This window comes from Hypomesus nipponensis, chromosome 17, assembly GCF_054491055.1.
Source record: "Hypomesus nipponensis isolate SF chromosome 17, ASM5449105v1, whole genome shotgun sequence".
NCBI classification, from domain to species: domain Eukaryota; kingdom Metazoa; phylum Chordata; class Actinopteri; order Osmeriformes; family Osmeridae; genus Hypomesus; species Hypomesus nipponensis.
This window is the reverse complement of record NC_140377.1, coordinates 3,740,915-3,759,275: the sequence shown is the minus strand read 5'-3', so window position 1 is coordinate 3,759,275 and position 18,361 is coordinate 3,740,915. Positions and strand designations below refer to the sequence as shown.

General features: G+C 42.7%; 1 protein-coding gene across 1 annotated transcript; it reads left to right on the top strand.

The window, feature by feature from the left end:
• The first annotated feature begins 3,213 nt into the window (after positions 1–3,213).
• plcd3a (phospholipase C, delta 3a) lies at positions 3,214–18,230 on the top strand. Its single transcript, XM_084677966.1, has 14 exons — positions 3,214–3,450; positions 7,601–7,768; positions 11,156–11,384; positions 12,898–13,027; positions 13,588–13,813; positions 13,956–14,157; positions 14,291–14,588; positions 14,714–14,854; positions 15,128–15,281; positions 15,418–15,534; positions 15,782–15,960; positions 16,113–16,248; positions 16,717–16,866; positions 16,954–18,230. Exons 1-14 carry the CDS (start codon positions 3,363–3,365, stop codon positions 17,094–17,096), a joined length of 2,361 nt encoding a protein of 786 aa, XP_084534092.1. The 5' UTR covers positions 3,214–3,362; the 3' UTR covers positions 17,097–18,230.
• The last annotated feature ends 131 nt before the right edge of the window (positions 18,231–18,361 follow it).

Here is an 18,361-nt window from a genome sequence, read left to right as displayed (position 1 = left end):
TATTGCTATTGGTAAAGCAGAACGTCAATCAAACACACACTGGTCTAACGAAGAAAGCAGTGCGGACAATTTTCATGCAGGTTAAACAACCACAAAAAGAAGGGAGAAATGTAGAAGTGTACAAGTACTTACTTTAATAGTTTGTTACATGACATCCTACTCTCGCCACATAAAACATATCAATGGATATAATACAGTTTTTCGATGTTCTTTTGTACATGTATTTTCAATCACAGTACTTTCATGTACTACTGCAATCTTTCACCCCCCTCTGTATAAGCAAAAAATGAAACCGTCTGGTTGTACGAAGTAGTCCGTTTCGACTGTTCATTTTGGAAAACAATCATCTGCCCATATTATATGTGGCTTATTATGTTATTGTTTATGAAGTTACATGATTATATAATGTAATTCATAATTTGAGGTAAAATTGAACGTTGTATAAGTATTTATCTTCCGCGCGGAGCGATATTTTACACACCCCATACGTCTTATTACAGAAAGTGGCGTAAGCAAAGATATGTTGTAACTAGTCAGCAGCGCTACCTTAAACAATCGAACGTATTGTTATTCTCATGGTTCCAAATATTGGCAGATAATGTTACTATGGGTTTGGCGAGGATCACAAACGTTTTACGTTGCATTTATCGGTCGTCAGTTAGCTACTGTTACTCTTTAACGCAGTTGTCCCCATAAGAAGCATAGCTTCCAGTCAAATAGCTAGCTTGTGCTGGCGCTCCTTCGACGAAGCTAACGTTGTTATCTAGCAAGCTAGTATGGTGGCAACTATAAGCTAGCTAGCTAGTTTGCAAACAACACACAACTTATCGGCTCAACTAGGCATCCTTAACAACCGCCCAAGCATTTTCAGAGTAGGCACGCAGCTCGGTCAGATTTTGTCCAAATGTTCTCTTATATACCGACGAACATATTTGAGGTTCAAAGTAGCTAGGCTAGCTAAATAAAACTACTTGCTAGCTTGGTTCCGTCTAATTGCTGAAATATAACAAAACAATGGAACCATTAAACACAATAACTGGGAAGTAGCTCACCACGTGGCTTTGAGTAACTAATGAATTGAAACTAATTAGCTTTGAGCACCACTGATGTAAAACATCCTTTGCCTTGTGTCAAACTACGAAAAATAGAACGTTTCAATTCCAGGAAATAGTCTTGACACATTGACAAGACCATGTAGCTACAAACTCGATTAGTCTAGTTGGCAAATAGCTTATTTTAATGTATCACGGCTTTTATCAGAAACTACTTTTGCAGGATGTAGGTTTTGAATACATTCTGACGCACCCTTCTTAAATCTGTCAATCTTAAAGAACTGCTCGCCTCCTCTATCTGCTCTTGTGTTGAGCTTTTAGGCTAGCAAGCAGGTAGCTTATGGCTAGAAAGCCATTAGCCAAACATTGAGACTGAATCTACGGCCATTTAGCTATGTAAGTGAAAGCTTCCCTTGTAAGGAAGACAATAGTTTTTGCATTTGAAGGTAACCAGAACTGCACAGGCCCCCCCACCTAAGGTGTCTTCAGTTACACCTGCGTGTATTTGTATACATTCATGATCATATTGTACTACTCATTTGCCCCTTTTCACATTCTGTTCGTGCATCTAAACTTTTTACACAATAGAACTTGACTAATAACCCACACATTTTAGGGTACACCATGCATATGCATCATGATAGACAAGTTGAACTGACAGACTGACGATAGGTGGTAATCATTAAAACATGCATAGGCCCATATAGCTATATTCTGTCTTAATTTCATACGAGTTTTAGTTACTTATGAAAATGGACAATGCAAAATAATTGTTTTTAATGTTTAGGGAATTGTATATGGATTTAACCTACTGTAGCCTAAATAGTGTACTGGAATACCTACACATGTGTTTTATTAATCTAACAGATGTTTTAAAACAAAGCAACATAGGCTACAAACATTGACATGGTTGCAAAACCACTAAAAAAAAATGTTTATTTATAGTAACATTTTGGAAATAAAAGTTCACATTTTTCGACACTGCTTTCTTAGCACATCAATAATGTTAAACCACAATGACATTGCTTGTTTTATTTCTAAAGTGGTTCCATTCCCATCGTGCACCTGGATTTGGCCTAGACCCACCAGGTTAGTCCCATTGGCACTCGTTATAAAATAGAAACAGTTCTTACATTGTGCAACACAGTGACATTGTCTTCCACTGTTCTTCAGACAGCCCAGGAAACAAGATGTCTCTTATACACAGTACCTCCAGCAGACCACCCCTCCCCCTTATATCTCTGCTAATCATCCTTTTTATACCATTATCAAAACCTAATTAAGTCGCTGCCTCCTGGGTTTGCCATAGCATCTTAGACCAAGACACATTCATTTAATCTACTGCGGTTTTCTAGTGGACCCAGTGTGCCCACATATTGATATAGTGTGATCTACCATATAAAACTGGCCTAAAACATCCATACGAATCAATTGATTTATTCATTTTCTTTGCAATACATTCATGAAGGATAGTATCATTTGTATATGCTTACTGAAAGATTGATCCTCAGTCGATCTTAAAACTGTTTTATTTTTTTATTAGGCTATAGTTAAAAAGTTGGGAAATACGGTGTGCGCCAGATTGACAATGAATCTAACGTTAAATGAAAGGGTTTCCATGACATAACTTCCACACCCCACACAGGATTGGATACGCGTGTCAGTGAAAGTGTCAGCGAGAAGCCGATAGGGGGCGCTATTTGATAAGAGTGGGCTAGATACCTTTAGTTCGCCTTTGTGTCAGGGACAGTTTGTTATGCCTACATATGGTCGCTGGTAGTGGTTAAAAGTAGCCTATGGTTTGCTGTCTGTTAGCACACACAGTTTAAGTTATTTTTCGAAAATAAACGTTTTTAGCCTGTTCTGAGTCTAAAACTGCCACGGAGCTGTTTTATGAAAATCCTGCTAGTCATGCATCTGCTAATGCGGCGACACTGTTGCGAGACATATTTTTATAAAGAAATAGTCAATGGCACATCTCTCTCTCTCTCTCTCTCTCTCTCTCTCTCTCTCTCTCTCTCTCTCTCTCTCTCTCTCTCTCTCTCTCTCTCTCTCTCTCTCTCTCTCTCTCTCTCTCTCTCTCTCTCTCTCTCTCTCTCTCTCTCTCTCTCTCTCTCTCTCTCTCTGTCTCTCTCTCTCTCATCTATTTCGCTCTCTCGCTCTCTCTTGGGAGGCGCCACAGAGCTCCTGAAGAGTTGTTACGAGTTGAAAAGCACACTTTTCAAACACGCTTTTCAACCGAGTAGAACCTGACAGCCTCAAATCAACCAAGACCTCAGGGATCTGTACTGGACATCTCGCAGTGGCGTCATGTTGGTCCGGAGCAAGAAACCCACCGCCGTGCACAATGAACAGCGACCGATAGAATCCAAGACGCAAGATCCTCTGAGGAATTTGGGTAAGAAGCGATTATTGGTATAATTAAAATGTTTTACTTACAAGATCATTCCTCGATCAATCAACTGGTCAGGTGTCATCTAAAGAAGACTATTAAAACTTCAAAATGTTGACACCGTTTTAGAATATATATATATATATTATATTTATATATAAATATATATATTTATGATAGTAAATAGCCTACATTGTTGCCTACAGTGTTGACGTTGTTGTCAACGTGGATAGATTAGTTTCCTCTGTTTTGGTTGTGCTTGAAAATTTAACTCTTTGTCAAAGACAATGACTAAAATCCAAATGAAAACAAACATCTTCTGGTTTGAAAACAGAGTGGTGTGGACAAAACTTTTCCAGGAAAAACATTGAGCTTAATCAACTCTGTGTGGGCGCTAACAAGTAGTCATGTGTTTGTGAATTGTCCAACAGCACACAACAGCTCACTGACCCACTTGTGTGATTCAAGCTTTTCAGATCTTCTCTCACAGGCCCCCACTCCATGGTCACCCTACTGTGGTTCTTTTGACACCCCTTCTCACTAGAACTCCCACTCCCTGTTAATCACACACACTCAGCTCATGGTCACAAATGGCCTAAAATAGAGAACTGCTGAGGAAGGGAGCACCTGTCAGAGCCCCAGAAAGCCGTCAGTCTAGACCTCAGAATGATGGTACCAAGATGTGCGTGTGTAAATTGAAACTTTCTAGTCCTTATGTTATTGTTACATACATACACGAATGGGCATATCTGTCTATTCCATATAGAATCTTGCATTGGAGCCACTGAACCCTGTAGTTGCGCAAGCCATTCAAAAATAGAACTTGTACAGTGTCCAGTTAGTAAAGTTCTTTATCAGTTGTCAGGCAGATGGTCTATGACATGACCTCACATACTGTCTTATCAGAGTGCAAAGTTTTCTGTGGCTCCTAGTCAATGCGCTTTGGTTTTTTGAATGAGTGCAATTCATGTTGTTTGGACTTTAGTTGGGTTGTTTACCTGTGAAATTGGAAGCAGCCATTCTTGGCAGACATCAGCAAATCCTGTCTATGTAGAGAACCAAGGTGCGGGTGAAGAAGAATGTTAACTCACCTGAATCAAATAGTAGAAGGCTTTCTTAGGACATATACACTATAGGAGAACTATACACACTCTCAGCTCCTTCAAAAGGAGTTCTTAAAGACTGAGAGTTGTTCCTACTCATGAGTCGTATTAGTCTCATGTTAGAGTACAGAACGTAAGGAATCTGGTGTAGGGGCTTAACAAACAAACAACAAACAAATGTTGTTGAGTTTGTGAGTATAGGATATATAGTTGAGCAGTGACCTAATGGCGATCTTAAGGTTGAGTGCAGGTTTTTTTTGCATAAGGGATGAGGGAAGGGCCATGGCCAAACAAACAATTCCATGCAAGGAAGGAAGGGAGGGAGTTCACATTGTGTCTTGACACATTTCTTCACAGATTTTAATACTGTTATGGATCTGTTTGGAGAACCAGAGTGACTTTGCTTCTCCTCAATGAGGAGGCTCCCCCGCTGGTCCCAGAGTTCGTTCACCCTGTGGGGAACGAACCTCTTGGATTCATGTGGTTGTTTACAGAATAGTTCTCTCTCTGGGTCCAAGAAAACATGGGCGTTATCTCTATTGCACACATCGGTCTTTTTATTTGCTTTAATTTATTCTATTCATCTATATTTAATGAGTTTCTCTGTAAATGCGGCCTCTATTCTGGAGACGTTTTTTCTCTCCCTCAATCTCTACAGCTGTTAACTATTTGCTTTTGCATACCACTATATGGTTGCTAGCCAGGCAGCTTATGTTCAGCCAACTGATCAAGTGTGTGTCAACATGATTGTCCCCCCCCCCCCCCCGGCTGCAGGAGGTGTGATCCACGAGATATGCTGCCTCTGCCTCTGCCTACCATCTTCTTTCCAGTGTACTCCTCCCATTCCTACTTACAGCGTTATAACTTATGGACAAATCTCACAGAGTACTTACCATGGCTAAGGGGGTTTTGTGCAGTTGCCAAGGTGAGGCGAGACTTTCATTGGAACTTCTCGCATTCCATGGGCAGTGATGGTATTATTAAAGAGCCCATTTATTCTGGAGGCGGGGTTCCCTCACTGAATTGCTCCTCACAAGTTTCTTACATGTTTCTCTCCAAGTTTTCCTAGAGTTTTTCCTTGTCTTCTTTTATGGTTTTGATTTTGGCAAAGTTCTATGGGCATATGTGAAGCCCTATGTGACATTGCTTGTAGAAGGGCTGTGTAGATAACGTTTAATTTGATTTCACAGACATGCTCACATGCACGTACACACACACACACACACACAACATCATAGTTGAGGTTAGGAAGTGGAATGTAGGAGCAACAGGAAATTAATGTCAAGAGAGAAAGGTAGAGAAACTGTAGTTTCAGTTTGAAAAGCTTAGCATAGTTGATGGTCTGCTGTTACAGGTGCCTTGTGCTCTGCCTGGAATGAAGACACTGTCAATAAACAGAGTTGTGGACGTATGGACGATAGAATGTGGTGGTTGTGGAGGGGCTTCTCTTTGTGTTTGACCCCTCAGATGTAAAGGGAGGGGATGGGGGGGGGGCGGGGCGGGGCTGAAAGCAGCTTCTCTTCTGCTCCAATAGGCTGCGGAGGCCCCTGAGCCGCTGAGACACAGCCTGGCAGGGGAACGAGCACGAGGAATCCAGGCTCGTCTGAAAGAGGCTTTGACTCATTTAAGAGTGTCCCTCTGAGTAGGGAGTTTGACACTTCTGCACTTAAAATTCAGTCCTCGGACAGGTTGTATAAGGGGAAAAAAGGGATGAATAGAGTTATGTTTGTGACAAGGGAGAAGTGTGTTCATTACCGCAAACCTGGGTTTTGAACAACCGTGGATGCCTATATTGATCCATTGCAGAGGACCATTCAGAGTAGTGACGGAGCCCTAAAGAAGAGTCTTTTTGACAGATATTTGTGTGAATCAATAGTCCCCTGATAATGTGTATCCTCATCCGCATCATGGTTCTTTGTGTTCTACATATGTTGAACAGACTGTTGGAGCAGCACTTAAAGTGGCACATATCCTCAAGTTCCCTTGAGAAAACCCCACATATTGCTGACGATTAAAGCTGAAATTTCACAAACCAGATGTATTGGGAGTCTCTTCTGTGTATGTACTGCATCCACATATTCCTGAATTTTCCTTTGCTGGTTTTTCCCTGGCCGTGGAAGGATATTAATCATATAATTGTTGGCATTTGTTCCAAACCCTGCATTCTGACTCTGTTTTGTTGTTGAGTGTTTCAAATCTGGCTCTGCTTCAAAACCGTCGTAAGCCAGGCACATGGAAAACGAACAATAACAAACTGACACTTCATCGTAACATGGACTGGTTATTATTTACATTTACATTTATATTTAGTAATTTAGCAGACGCCCTTATCCAGAGCGACTTACAGTAAGTACAAGGACATTCTCGAGGCAAGTAGGGTGAAGTGCCTTGCCAAACGACACAACATCATTTTGCACGGCCAGGAATCGAACTAACAACCTTCTGATTAATAGCCCAACTCCCTAACCGCTCAGCCATCTGACCCCCCCATATTAAGTTCAAAGGCCTTAATACATTTTTTGGCAATTACTTTAATGTAGTATTACTGAAGCTATCCTTTGTATCTTCATCAAAATAGTGTGTGTTTAGGACATAAACATAAGCCTTGGCAATGTTTGTTTGAGGATATGACTGGCTTGCCAGAGGACCATTTTCTCATATAAAAGCAAGTCATTCTGCCACCCCCACTGTTTGCCTAGCACATAACACACAAACACAACAACATTTTCCGCCACTGGAACAACAGCTTTGGCAAACATATGAACTCGACAGAAAAATCCACATCCATTCATTAACCTTTGACAGTCTTTTGAAGTTTTCGGCACAGACCGGAGGGCTCAAGAGTTGACTGACTTTAATGAAAGCAGAACTACCCTTTCAATGACCTGCCAATGGAGCCCAATGGATCTGTATGAGCACTCAGAAGAGGAAACCATGCAAGACTGACACACCACATGATAGCAGTGACACGTGACAGGGTTACATAGCGGTCATGAATCACAACATCATAACCATCATCATAACGTCATCGTCCCCCTGTGTGTGTGTTCCAGGGGTGCTGGACGACGAGGACGTTCTTACGATGATGCAAGGCTCCAACATGACGAAGGTGCGCTCCCAAAGGTGGCAGAAGAGCCGTAGCCTGAGGCTGCTGGAGGATGGGGTCACAGTGTTTGTCGAGTCCACCAAGAGCTCCAGGAAGGCCAAGGCCCAGCAGACATGTAAGTAACCCAGGATCGGAGAGGGGGTGTGGGGGAAGGATAAAGGAGAGAATTGGATGGTTGAAGGGCGAGGCAGAGGGAGGAAAGATAAATTGTAGCCCAAGTGGAGGATTAAAGGAATGGGGAAAAAGAGGGGGTGGAAAGGCAGAAGGGCGAGGTAGGGAAAGGATAAGGAGTAATGAGTAGGAAGGAATACTAATCACACGATGCAGCTTGATCCGAGTTTCTAAGTTGCAAGATCTAAGATGTTTTGTTATGGGAGGTTTAGTTGCTGGAAAGTAAACTAAAACCATTATCAGATGAAGGCCTCGATGGAGTGGAAGGCTATCTTACAGGAGTCACAAACAAAAACAAAGAAACTGGATTTCCACTAGCCTACTCTAGCCTATTCAACTCTTGGTTAAGATCCAATGCACTCATTCAGTCAACTCATTGTTGTTATTTTCTTTTTATACCATGTCTCCCTACAAAGCACTCCCTACTTGAATACAATAGGTTCATGCTTTCCGAAAAGGTGAGGTCTAGTTCTAGGTACTGAAGCTACCGGTATTTCATGTCTATGAAAGGAGCCACAGCCCAATAAAAACTTTATAGGAAAAGTTTAGAAGCTGATGGTTGATAGTGGTTGTGCCAACCAGTAAAGCAAGGTATCTGCCTTGGTTAATTTTTTGCTTCACTAAAAGCCTTCACATCCATCACTGAGGAAGACTGTCGCTTCAATCTATAATGATTTAAATCCTCTTAAAGGGAAATAATTTTGGCTTTAATACTAGATTATTTGGCTCATTAAAGCATGAGAACTTCAAATGTTACAGACTGAATGAGAATTGAATTGCCCCACATATTGCTCATGTATAAATCCTCATATAGGTCAGCATGCAGGCATACCCACTCACACACAAACCATAATGCCTCAAAAGGTGTGTATGGGTTTTCTGTGTGTGTGCCTGTTGTAGTAAGATTATAACTCATCCACATAAGCATACCTCTGCCCAACCTCTAATTGCTGGGTGTGTTTCTGTGCATGACCCCCCACAACCATCTTGGGTCTGTCATTTGAAGTTAGTTTGATCTAAATGTGTTTCTGATGCCTATAATTACATGAATTGGTGCTCACAGTTAAATTACAAGACATATGAGTTAAATGTCCACACAAGACCAATGGTCTTTTCACAGTGTATCTTTAAACAAATGTTTTTATATATATAAAATAATGTATTATAGAGTTGACCATAAACTTGAGCTGTCAGTCCTTTGGCTCAATTGGTTATTTTAACAATTGAGTGATTTAGTGAAGTATGTCCCAACACTGTGGCAATCAAGAGAGGTTCATTTTTTTCCGTTTAGAAACTTAGAGATGGACTGTAGACTGTTGCTGTGGAGCTTCAGGATAGTACAAAGGGAGCTGCACTTACTGTTTATGTGTATACAATAATGGTACCTTTTTGATTGAGGGCTTCTCTCTCTCTCTCTCTCTCTCTCTCTCTCTCTCTCTCTCTCTCTCTCTCTCTCTCTCTCTCTCTCTCTCTCTCTCTCTCTCTCTCTCTCTCTTCTCTCTCTCTCTCTCTCTCTCTCTCTCTCTCTCTCTCTCTCTCTCTCTCTCTCTCTCTCTCTCTCTCTCTCTCTCTCTGTCTCTCTGTCTCTCTCTCTGTCTCTCTCCTTCCCTCCAAAGTACCTCTAACCCCACCCCCAGTATGTAGCTGGAACTACTTGATAGATATGACTCTGTTATGGTATGACGGGGTAACTGGTTTGTCTGGGTCAGTAGGTTGTGGCAGGGTGCAGCTGTGTTGCAAGTCTGTATAAAGACCAAATAAGACTCAATGTGGTAAGTGTCATAGTGACTATCAAACCCTACTAGCACTGCACAGTGATCAGACCCAGTTCAAGATGATCCCTTCAGACAGTCACACTGGTCACTTTATATTTTCAGACCTTGGACAAACAGATCAATCAGTCGATCAATCGTGTTTACTTGTACAACACATCCAAAAACAACAAATGTCAACCAATGCTGTAAACCAGTAAAAATATTATGTCACACAATAGATATACATATTCACATTTAATCGTTTAGCAGACGCTCTTATCCAGAGCGACTTACATTAAGTACAGGGACATTCCCCCCGAGGCAAGTAGGATGAGTTGCCTTGCCTAAGGACACAACGTCATTTGGCACGGCGGGGAATCAATCCAGCTACCTTCTGATTACTAGCCCGACTCCCTCATCGCTCAGCCGTCTGACTCCGTGCATGCATGTGAATGCCTAGAGTCTAGCCTCCTTTTCTTGCTCCCGGGGTCCTGGTGGATATTTGGAGCTTTGCACCTGCAGTTCAGCATGGTGCCCTTTGTTCAGAAGGGCTTTAGAGAGAATGCACCACTTAACACTTTAGCTGTGCCAGTGTGTGTCATTCAGTTATCTCCACTCACTCTTGACGTGTTTATGCAGATACACACAGAGACACTTCAACCGACATTTATCAGGTTTTAAATGTCACCCTCTTTGTGGAGACAGAAGGAAGAATGTATCAGCAGTTTTGAGGAGGTGGGTACAATTGTCTGTAGGCTTTAATTACCATCAGACGGAGAAAGAGTACCATTGTCACAACAAACTGGATTAACTGTTTTTCACCGCTCATGCCTCAAAGCCAAGTGTGGACTGTGCTCTATTTTGTGTCTCTGTTATTAGAAATCTGATACCAGAGCATGAACACACACGGTTCTTCATTCACTGGTGGTCTAGACTGGGCTAGGGATAGGCTTTACAATACAGTGAAAAATGGTTTACTGTCATGTAAAGAAAAGGAGCACAGGAGGTTGAAAAGATGAGAAATTCAGCCGATGGTTTTAGGCCCTTTTCGGCTACCATTCTGTGTTTGGGTGTTTGTGTCCGCAGTAGAGTGGCAGGCTGGTGTTATGTTGCTGGGCAGACATCTGGGTATTATGTATGACCCAGTTACTCCTGTCATAAATTGTACACAGTGTTATTAATACCAGGAAAACGATTGTAAACATGTCTTTCATTCTATTTTTCAAGTCTAGGACTACGCTTATTCCTTGTCTGGGAAACTGGGTCTCAGAGTGGCAGGTTAAATTTGGAGCCTGTATGTACATTGGTAACATATTTAGCCACTAAGCTCATGCAGGTCATATTTTATGTGCTAAATGGTTCCGTTAGCACTGTTACTCCTCCAGAAAGATGTTACAACACACAGCCAAGATCCTGACCCTTGACCTTTTAGAGTGCGTCACTTTGAGCACCGTGTGTTTTTGTGCCACTGTGGTACCAAGTTTGTGTTCTGTTAAACCCTCTTTCATACTGATCCTGCATATCTCTCTCTCTCTCTCTCTCTCTCTTCCCAACCGATCATCTACACCCTCCCTCAGTCTCGGTGACGGAGGTGGAATGTGTGCGTGAGGGCTGTCAGTCTGAGGCTTTGCGGAGGCTGTCTGGCTCGGTGCCAGAGAGCCAGTGCTTCACCTTGATCTTCAAAGGAGCCAGGAAGAGTCTGGACCTGCGGTGTCTCTGTGAGGAGGAGGCTCGTCGCTGGGTCCGGGGGATCCGCACCTTGAAGGAGCGGGTGTCGAACATGACACAGAAGGAGAAACTGGACCAATATCCTTACACTCTCGATGTCAGCCTTGATGCAGAGTAAATATAGTGCTGCTGAAATAAGATCTCTATGGTGACTGGCTCTGGCTCTGAACATAACACTGTCACATGCACCATCTCACATCCAGAGCATAGCTAAGATGTTGAGCTATGACCAGCAAAAAGTGCTGTCTAAATATAGAATAGATATCCTGTCAATTATAATCCCTCACATAGCCTCCACGTTGTGGGGGACCTGGGTGTCCGGGAATTCAAGATGGAAACGCTAACTAAGCAGGTCTGTCAGAAATATGAATCTATCAAGCATTACACAGTCAGCCGGTGAACAAGTTTAAGAAAGTTTATTGCTTGCGGCCGGCCCACAAGGAGACAAAAACATCACACGCCATTGTGCTAGCATGTTGTGCTAGCTAGATATTTAAGCATCCCCACTCTTTACAGTCATTGGTTAAGACAAAATCATGCAAATGTTCCATGGCTCTTCTACATTGGCTCCTTGCGTAGACCTGGTGCGCGTGTGTGCGTGTGTGTTTGAGTGTGTGTGTTTGTGTGTCTTTTGACCCCCGTAAGCTTGATCACATGATTCACCCAACACAGATAAGGCCAGACTTCTTTTATGGCCTCTCTCTACACATAAGGAATGCTGAACACAGAATCATTCTTCTACAGGATAAATGTGTTACATCTTCAATTTTTCCAACAAGGTGTTCCTTATTCTTTGTCTTGCCTCGCTGTTTCTCTTTCTCTCTCTCTTTCAATCAGTTTTTGTTTTAACATTGTGAGGTCTGAATAAAGACATGCGCAATGGAGTAATTGTACATGTCCAGGCTAGCACCATGGATTACTACTGTATGTGGTTTGGTTGAGGTTTGGTTGTTGTTTAGCACAGTTAAGTCCCAGTAGTGTAACCAATACGTTTCCTACTGGAACAAGGTGTGATTTATAAAATCCACGACAGCCATTTTATGCCCCATATTGTGATTATAGGAGGTTTCATTCATTCACAGATTAATATGAATGCTCATCTGAGCAGAATGTACACCTAATACATTTATGTTTACATGTAGTTATTTAGCAGACGTTCTTATCCAGAGTGACTTAAAGTAAGTGCAGGGACATTCCCCCGAGGCAAGTAGGGTGAAGTGCCTTGCCCAAGGACACAACGTCATTTGGCACAGCGATCGTTCCGGCAACCTTCTGATTACTAGCCCGATTTCCTAACCGCTCAGCCACCTGACTCCCATAATAATGTACAGTATTTAGGTCAATCTCCCATCTGCATTCATTTTATCGTCAATTCCATGTCATATCCCTGTGCACGGAACGAATGCATTGAACTGTGTAATGAAAGTGATGAGGATTGACCGAACACAGTTTAAACCTCAAATCTACTTATGCGCATGAACGTCTGGGTCAATGGACCTTAGTTGTGTGCCCGTCTGCCTCTTGGACCATGTGCATGACGGTGGGGTCACAGGTGAAGTTGACCATGGTTGTTATCCTTAACCTAACCCACCTGGATCCGTGGGTACTTGAGGAGGGCAGATCAGAACCAGGATGGAAAGATGAGCTACGATGAGGTCAAAACACTGCTCCAGATGATCAACATAGACCTGAGTGAACAGTATGCCCTCTCCTTATTCAAGGTGAGTCAGGTCACCCGCACAATGCTTTCGTGAGATGGAATTAGGACAGAGAAGAAGAGAGAAAGAAAGAGACAGAAAGACAGACGTTAAGATGAACAAATGGAGGAAGAGAATTACAAGAGAGACGTTCGTCATGCTGTGAAGTAAGGGTTTGACCGTTGCCCATGAAAGAGCCTGTGTTTACTTAGTATGTTATGAAGACAGGTTCTATTTCAGAGACTGCCTGGAGTATAGAATCTGTGTTCAATTACCAACTCTGTGGCAAGCCAACCAGGAGGCCCCTTTCTCAAACATGACACACACACACACACACATTCTGTATCTCTGCCTCAGCAGGGGAGTTTCTTACACACTCTAAGTCTCTGGGTCAGTTAAGCATAAACTATATGGGGGTGGCCATAGTTTCACAGGCACACCCAAAACAAATGACTACTCTGCTTTAAACATACAGTTTGAATCTGAACCATGTGATTACGCAAATCATAATCATAATGATTATGTTTTTCCTCATAAAAAAAAAAAAAACATACTCTTGTCTGTCGTTCTCTTCCGTGTCTTAGAAGTGCGACCGGTCATGCGATGGTCGTCTCGACCACGTGGAGATCGAGGAGTTCTGCCGGGAGCTGATGCGGCGGCCAGAGCTGGACTCTGTGTTCAGACACTACTCGGGGAACGGCTGTGTGCTCTCCACTGCAGAGCTGAGGGATTTTCTAGGAGACCAAGGAGAGGATGCTTCATTGGTCCACGCCAAGAGCCTCATATTGACCTATGAGCTCAACGATTGGGGTAGGCCCAATACTCTTATCTGCTGCGTCTTTTCTGCAAACAAATTATGGCTGGATAACTTTATCTGTCTGCACCTACAGATAAGTTTGGTGAATAAAGTGAAAGTGAATAAATAGTGAATTTATCCTGCTCGTTCATACAGCCCAGAAGAACCAGCTGATGACTCAGAATGGCTTCACCATGTATATGCTGTCCAAGGAAAATGATGTGTTCAACCCTGACCATGCCAGAGTCTATCAGAATATGACCCATCCTATGGCGCACTATTTTATCTCCACTTCTCACAACACATACCTCACCAAGGACCAAGTGACAGGTGACAGCAGCACAGAGCCATACATCAGGTATTACAACTCTACACACACACACACACACACACACACACACAAACACAAGTATACAGGCATGCACACATGCAGGCACTCACACACACTTACATACCCGCTTTAAGTTATAATGGTTCTCTGTTTGTGTCAGAGCCCTAAATCAAGGCTGTCGCTGTGTCGAGCTGGACTGCTGGGACGGTGACAAAGGAGAGCCGGTTATCTACCACGGACACACGTTAACCTCTAAAGTGCCTTTTAAGATGGTGATAGAGACTATTGCCCAGTACGCCTTTAAGGCCTCCCCTTATCCTCTCATCCTGTCCCTGGAGAACCACTGTTCTGTGGAGCAGCAGTTGGTTATGGCTCGACACCTGCGCACCATCTTGGGCAGACATCTGCTTTCCAAGCCCCTCAGTGACCTGCCCCTGGAGGACCTGCCCTCTCCTGAGGTAGGACAAGCACAGCTCCTTCATCCACAGTCCTGTTAGAATCCAGTCGGTGGTCATTTTGGCCGCGCACATTTTTTTTTTTTTTAGAACTTGGGAGAATCCTTAGAATGTTGAATTTCTCACAGGAGCTTAAATGTCGGATTCTGATCAAAGGGAAGAAAGATACCCCTCACTTGGGACAGCTGGGGAAGACCAGCAGTTCGGCCAGCTTCTCTTCCAGCTCAGAGGAAGAGCCTGTTGGCAGCAACAAGAAGGACCCTTCGAAGGTAAGGCCAGGAACCACATGTTGATCACTTCAAGTCACGGTACATGGTGCTAAACGGTTCGTTTATGTGATTCGTCTCCGTCTCTGGAGGAGGGATCTCTCACTGAATTGCTACAGTCAGTTTTTCTGGGATTTTTTCCTTGTCTTCCTTGAGGGTTTAGGTTGGTTGTGGGGCAGTTCTATGGGGGTATGTGAAGCCCTCTGTGACATTGCTTGTAAAAAAGGCTATACAAATCAATTTGTATGTAATTTTGATTTGTGTTTCAACTTCCAGACCATGTCCTCTAAGCTGAGCCCGGAGCTGTCTGCCCTGGTGATATACTGCAGGAGTGTCTCATTCCGTGGGTTTGATCACTCAGCCCAGAAATCACCCAACGAGATGTCCTCGTTCTCCGAGAGTGAGGCTCTGAAACACATCAAAGACTCAGGCAAGAAGCTTCGGATATCCAAGTGAAGTTGTCACACTGGCCCTCAGCCACCCAGATGCTTTCTCCATCAATCAGCATATTTTGTAACCTGACTCCTATTTGATATATATGCTTGTCTGTGTTTTCATTTATTCAGGAAAACTGTTTGTCAGACACAACACCAGACAGCTGAGCCGGATCTATCCCTCTGGCCAGCGCCTCCAATCATCCAATTACAACCCCCAGGAGATGTGGAACGGTGGTTGCCAGTTGGGTCAGTAAACATGTTTTGAAGGCTGGTTGGGAGGCTGGATAGAAGGTCACACCACTGACTGTATTTCAATCTTGATTAAGCGTGTTGAGACTAATAACGATTAATTTCTCTGTTGAGGGCTTTCGTTGGAATGTACATTCCTAACCTTCGCACTCATCAGCAAACTAACACCAAAGTGAGGCAAGTGTTTTATAATGACTTGCATTTCTGGGCACCGGTGTGTCTCTATTTGCACTTCTGTGTTTAGTGGCCCTGAACTTCCAGACTCCTGGGGAGCAAATGGATCTGAACCAGGGTCGCTTTCTGCCTAATGGCCGGTGTGGCTACGTCCTCAAACCCAGCTTCCTGTGCAGCCCCACGACTACCTTCAACCCAGAAATCACTGGTGGCGGCCCGGGACATATCCCTACTCAGCTGACCATACGGGTGAGAAATCAGGTGTTGTTAGCTCTGACTGCTTCACACGGCAGTAAGTTATATGTCATGTCCCTTTTTCTCATTTCGATCGTATGAATCACATAATTAGTTACACAAAGGGAGTAAACAAGAATGTCTTATCTTGGATTCTTTGTGCTCAGGTTATATCTGCACAGCAGCTGCCTAAAATCAACACCGACAAAGCCAGCTCTATTGTGGACCCACAGGTGTGGGTGGAAATTCATGGCGTGGCCATTGATAATGCTAAAGACAAAACCCAACGCATTGACAACAATGGTACACCATCATTCACTCATCTCTCTCACACCACATCATGTTCAAATTAGGCCAGGATACCAGTAGTTAATTGTCTTTTGTCTTTCTTATTGAATTGTGACCCTTGGTCCATATAGACATGGCAAAGTGGATTTTATTTATATTCATCTTCCTGGCCCAAGGGCAGTGATAATTCTCCTATACAGCTCCTCCACTACAGCGCTGTTTGAATAGATCAGTGGTTCTCAACCCTGATCCTCAAGTACCCCATGTCCTGGATGTTTTAAATATCTACCTGTTCCAACAAACCTGATTCAAATGAATGGTCGTTAGCAGGCTTCTGCCTAACTAAATAACGACCCATTCATTTGAATCAGGTGTTTTGGAGCAGGGAATCAACATGCAGGACAGGGGGTACTTGAGGACCAGGTTTGAGAACCACTAGAATAGATGATGTTGTGTCTGACGGCACTTTTGCACCCTCTACAGGATTCAACCCTCGCTGGGACTGCACTCTCAGCTTCCAGCTGCAGGTCCCTGAACTGGCCCTGGTACGCTTCGTTGTAGAGGACCATGACCATACAGGCAAAAACGACTTTGTGGGCCAGTCAACCTTGCCTTTCACCAGTCTCCGCACAGGTACCGACTAAGAACCCTTTTATTTGACAAATCGATACATCAATCCATTAGATGTTTTTTTTTGCTCAGCTCTCTCTCCCTCCCCAGGTTATCGACATGTCCACCTGCTTAAGGCAGATGGCTCCAGTCTGTCTCCTGCCACCCTCTTCATACACGTAAAGGTGTCCCGCAAAGGAGTCCCCATCAAAAGCGTGTCTGAGCGTATGGCTATGGCCAAAGGCAAAGCATGAGCGCGCTTCACCTGAATGCGGGTTTTGGTTCACAGCCAACTGGTTCCAAGGAAGATGTCAATCCTTGAAAAAGGGTTGCTGCCACTTGTAGCCCAGTACCCTCTTCATGCACTCAATCACAAGCCACTCCTGATTCACAAAATGGCCACTCCTCTTCCAAGAAATGTTTAGGAAATGTGTGTCTCGTTGTGGGAGTATTCTGTTGCTTGATGCCAGTGCTATATCAGTTGCTAAATATGACGGACTATAGTATTTCTTTTATTAAGTGAAGACATTTGACTTTTTACAACAATTGATACCTTTTAATATAATTGATGTAACTTTTAATTTATTATTACTGAAAACTCTTACAGTTCTCTAGTTAAGAAGTGTCATGTTTAGTCAAGAGTCATGATCGAGTAAGCTATGTTTATGAAATGTAATGATAGCGAGATTGGTGTTGATAATAATCTGAACTGACATAGATCTTGAGATTTATAACTAAACTGTTACCATTATATTGAATACAACAAACACCATTTTTGTCTAAAACTTTCAATAAGGTCTCATCTATTTCTAAATAAATACATGTAATAATGTAGTAATGTACTGCAGTGTAGCCCAAGTCCAGTTTTGCATGTTAGAACAAGTGTTACATTAGTTGGAAAGTGTTAGAGGTAGTGTATTAAATCATCAATGTGTGAGCATCCTTTTCTATCTTTTTTAATTTTATGATGAACCCTAACCCAAGGTCATTTTTATAAAATTGTTTTCCCGTGCTTTTTATTGTAATCTAGGTAAGACAACCATTTTAACTTGAAAAAGCTGTTTTTTTGTTGCTATAGTCTCGTGTATATTGCCTGCTGACCATTTTGTCCTCTTTCACCCACATTCTGTAGGTATTGAACCTACAGAATGCTCGGTAAACATTGGAAATCTAGGTCAATGTCAAATCCAACCAAGCGCTTAGCCCACCACTGAGTTAAATCCTCTCCATCAATAGATGGTATTTTACTGTTTTGTTGTAAAGCAATAACGTGCCAATACAGTATTTATTTTCCCATGACTTGTGTAACTGGTGTGTATCGACACAAGATGTTAACGAAAATGAGAGGCAAGCTTGTTCATGTTTTTAATAAAAAGTAATGTTCTAAACCCTGTTGTTTAATGTTATTATGATGTATTTTTTTTAACAATTAGTGTGTGATTACCTTGGTCAGCACAAAGACCGAATTTTTACCAAAAAATATAGCGTGCTCTAGTTAATAGTTTAAAAAGAAAGTATA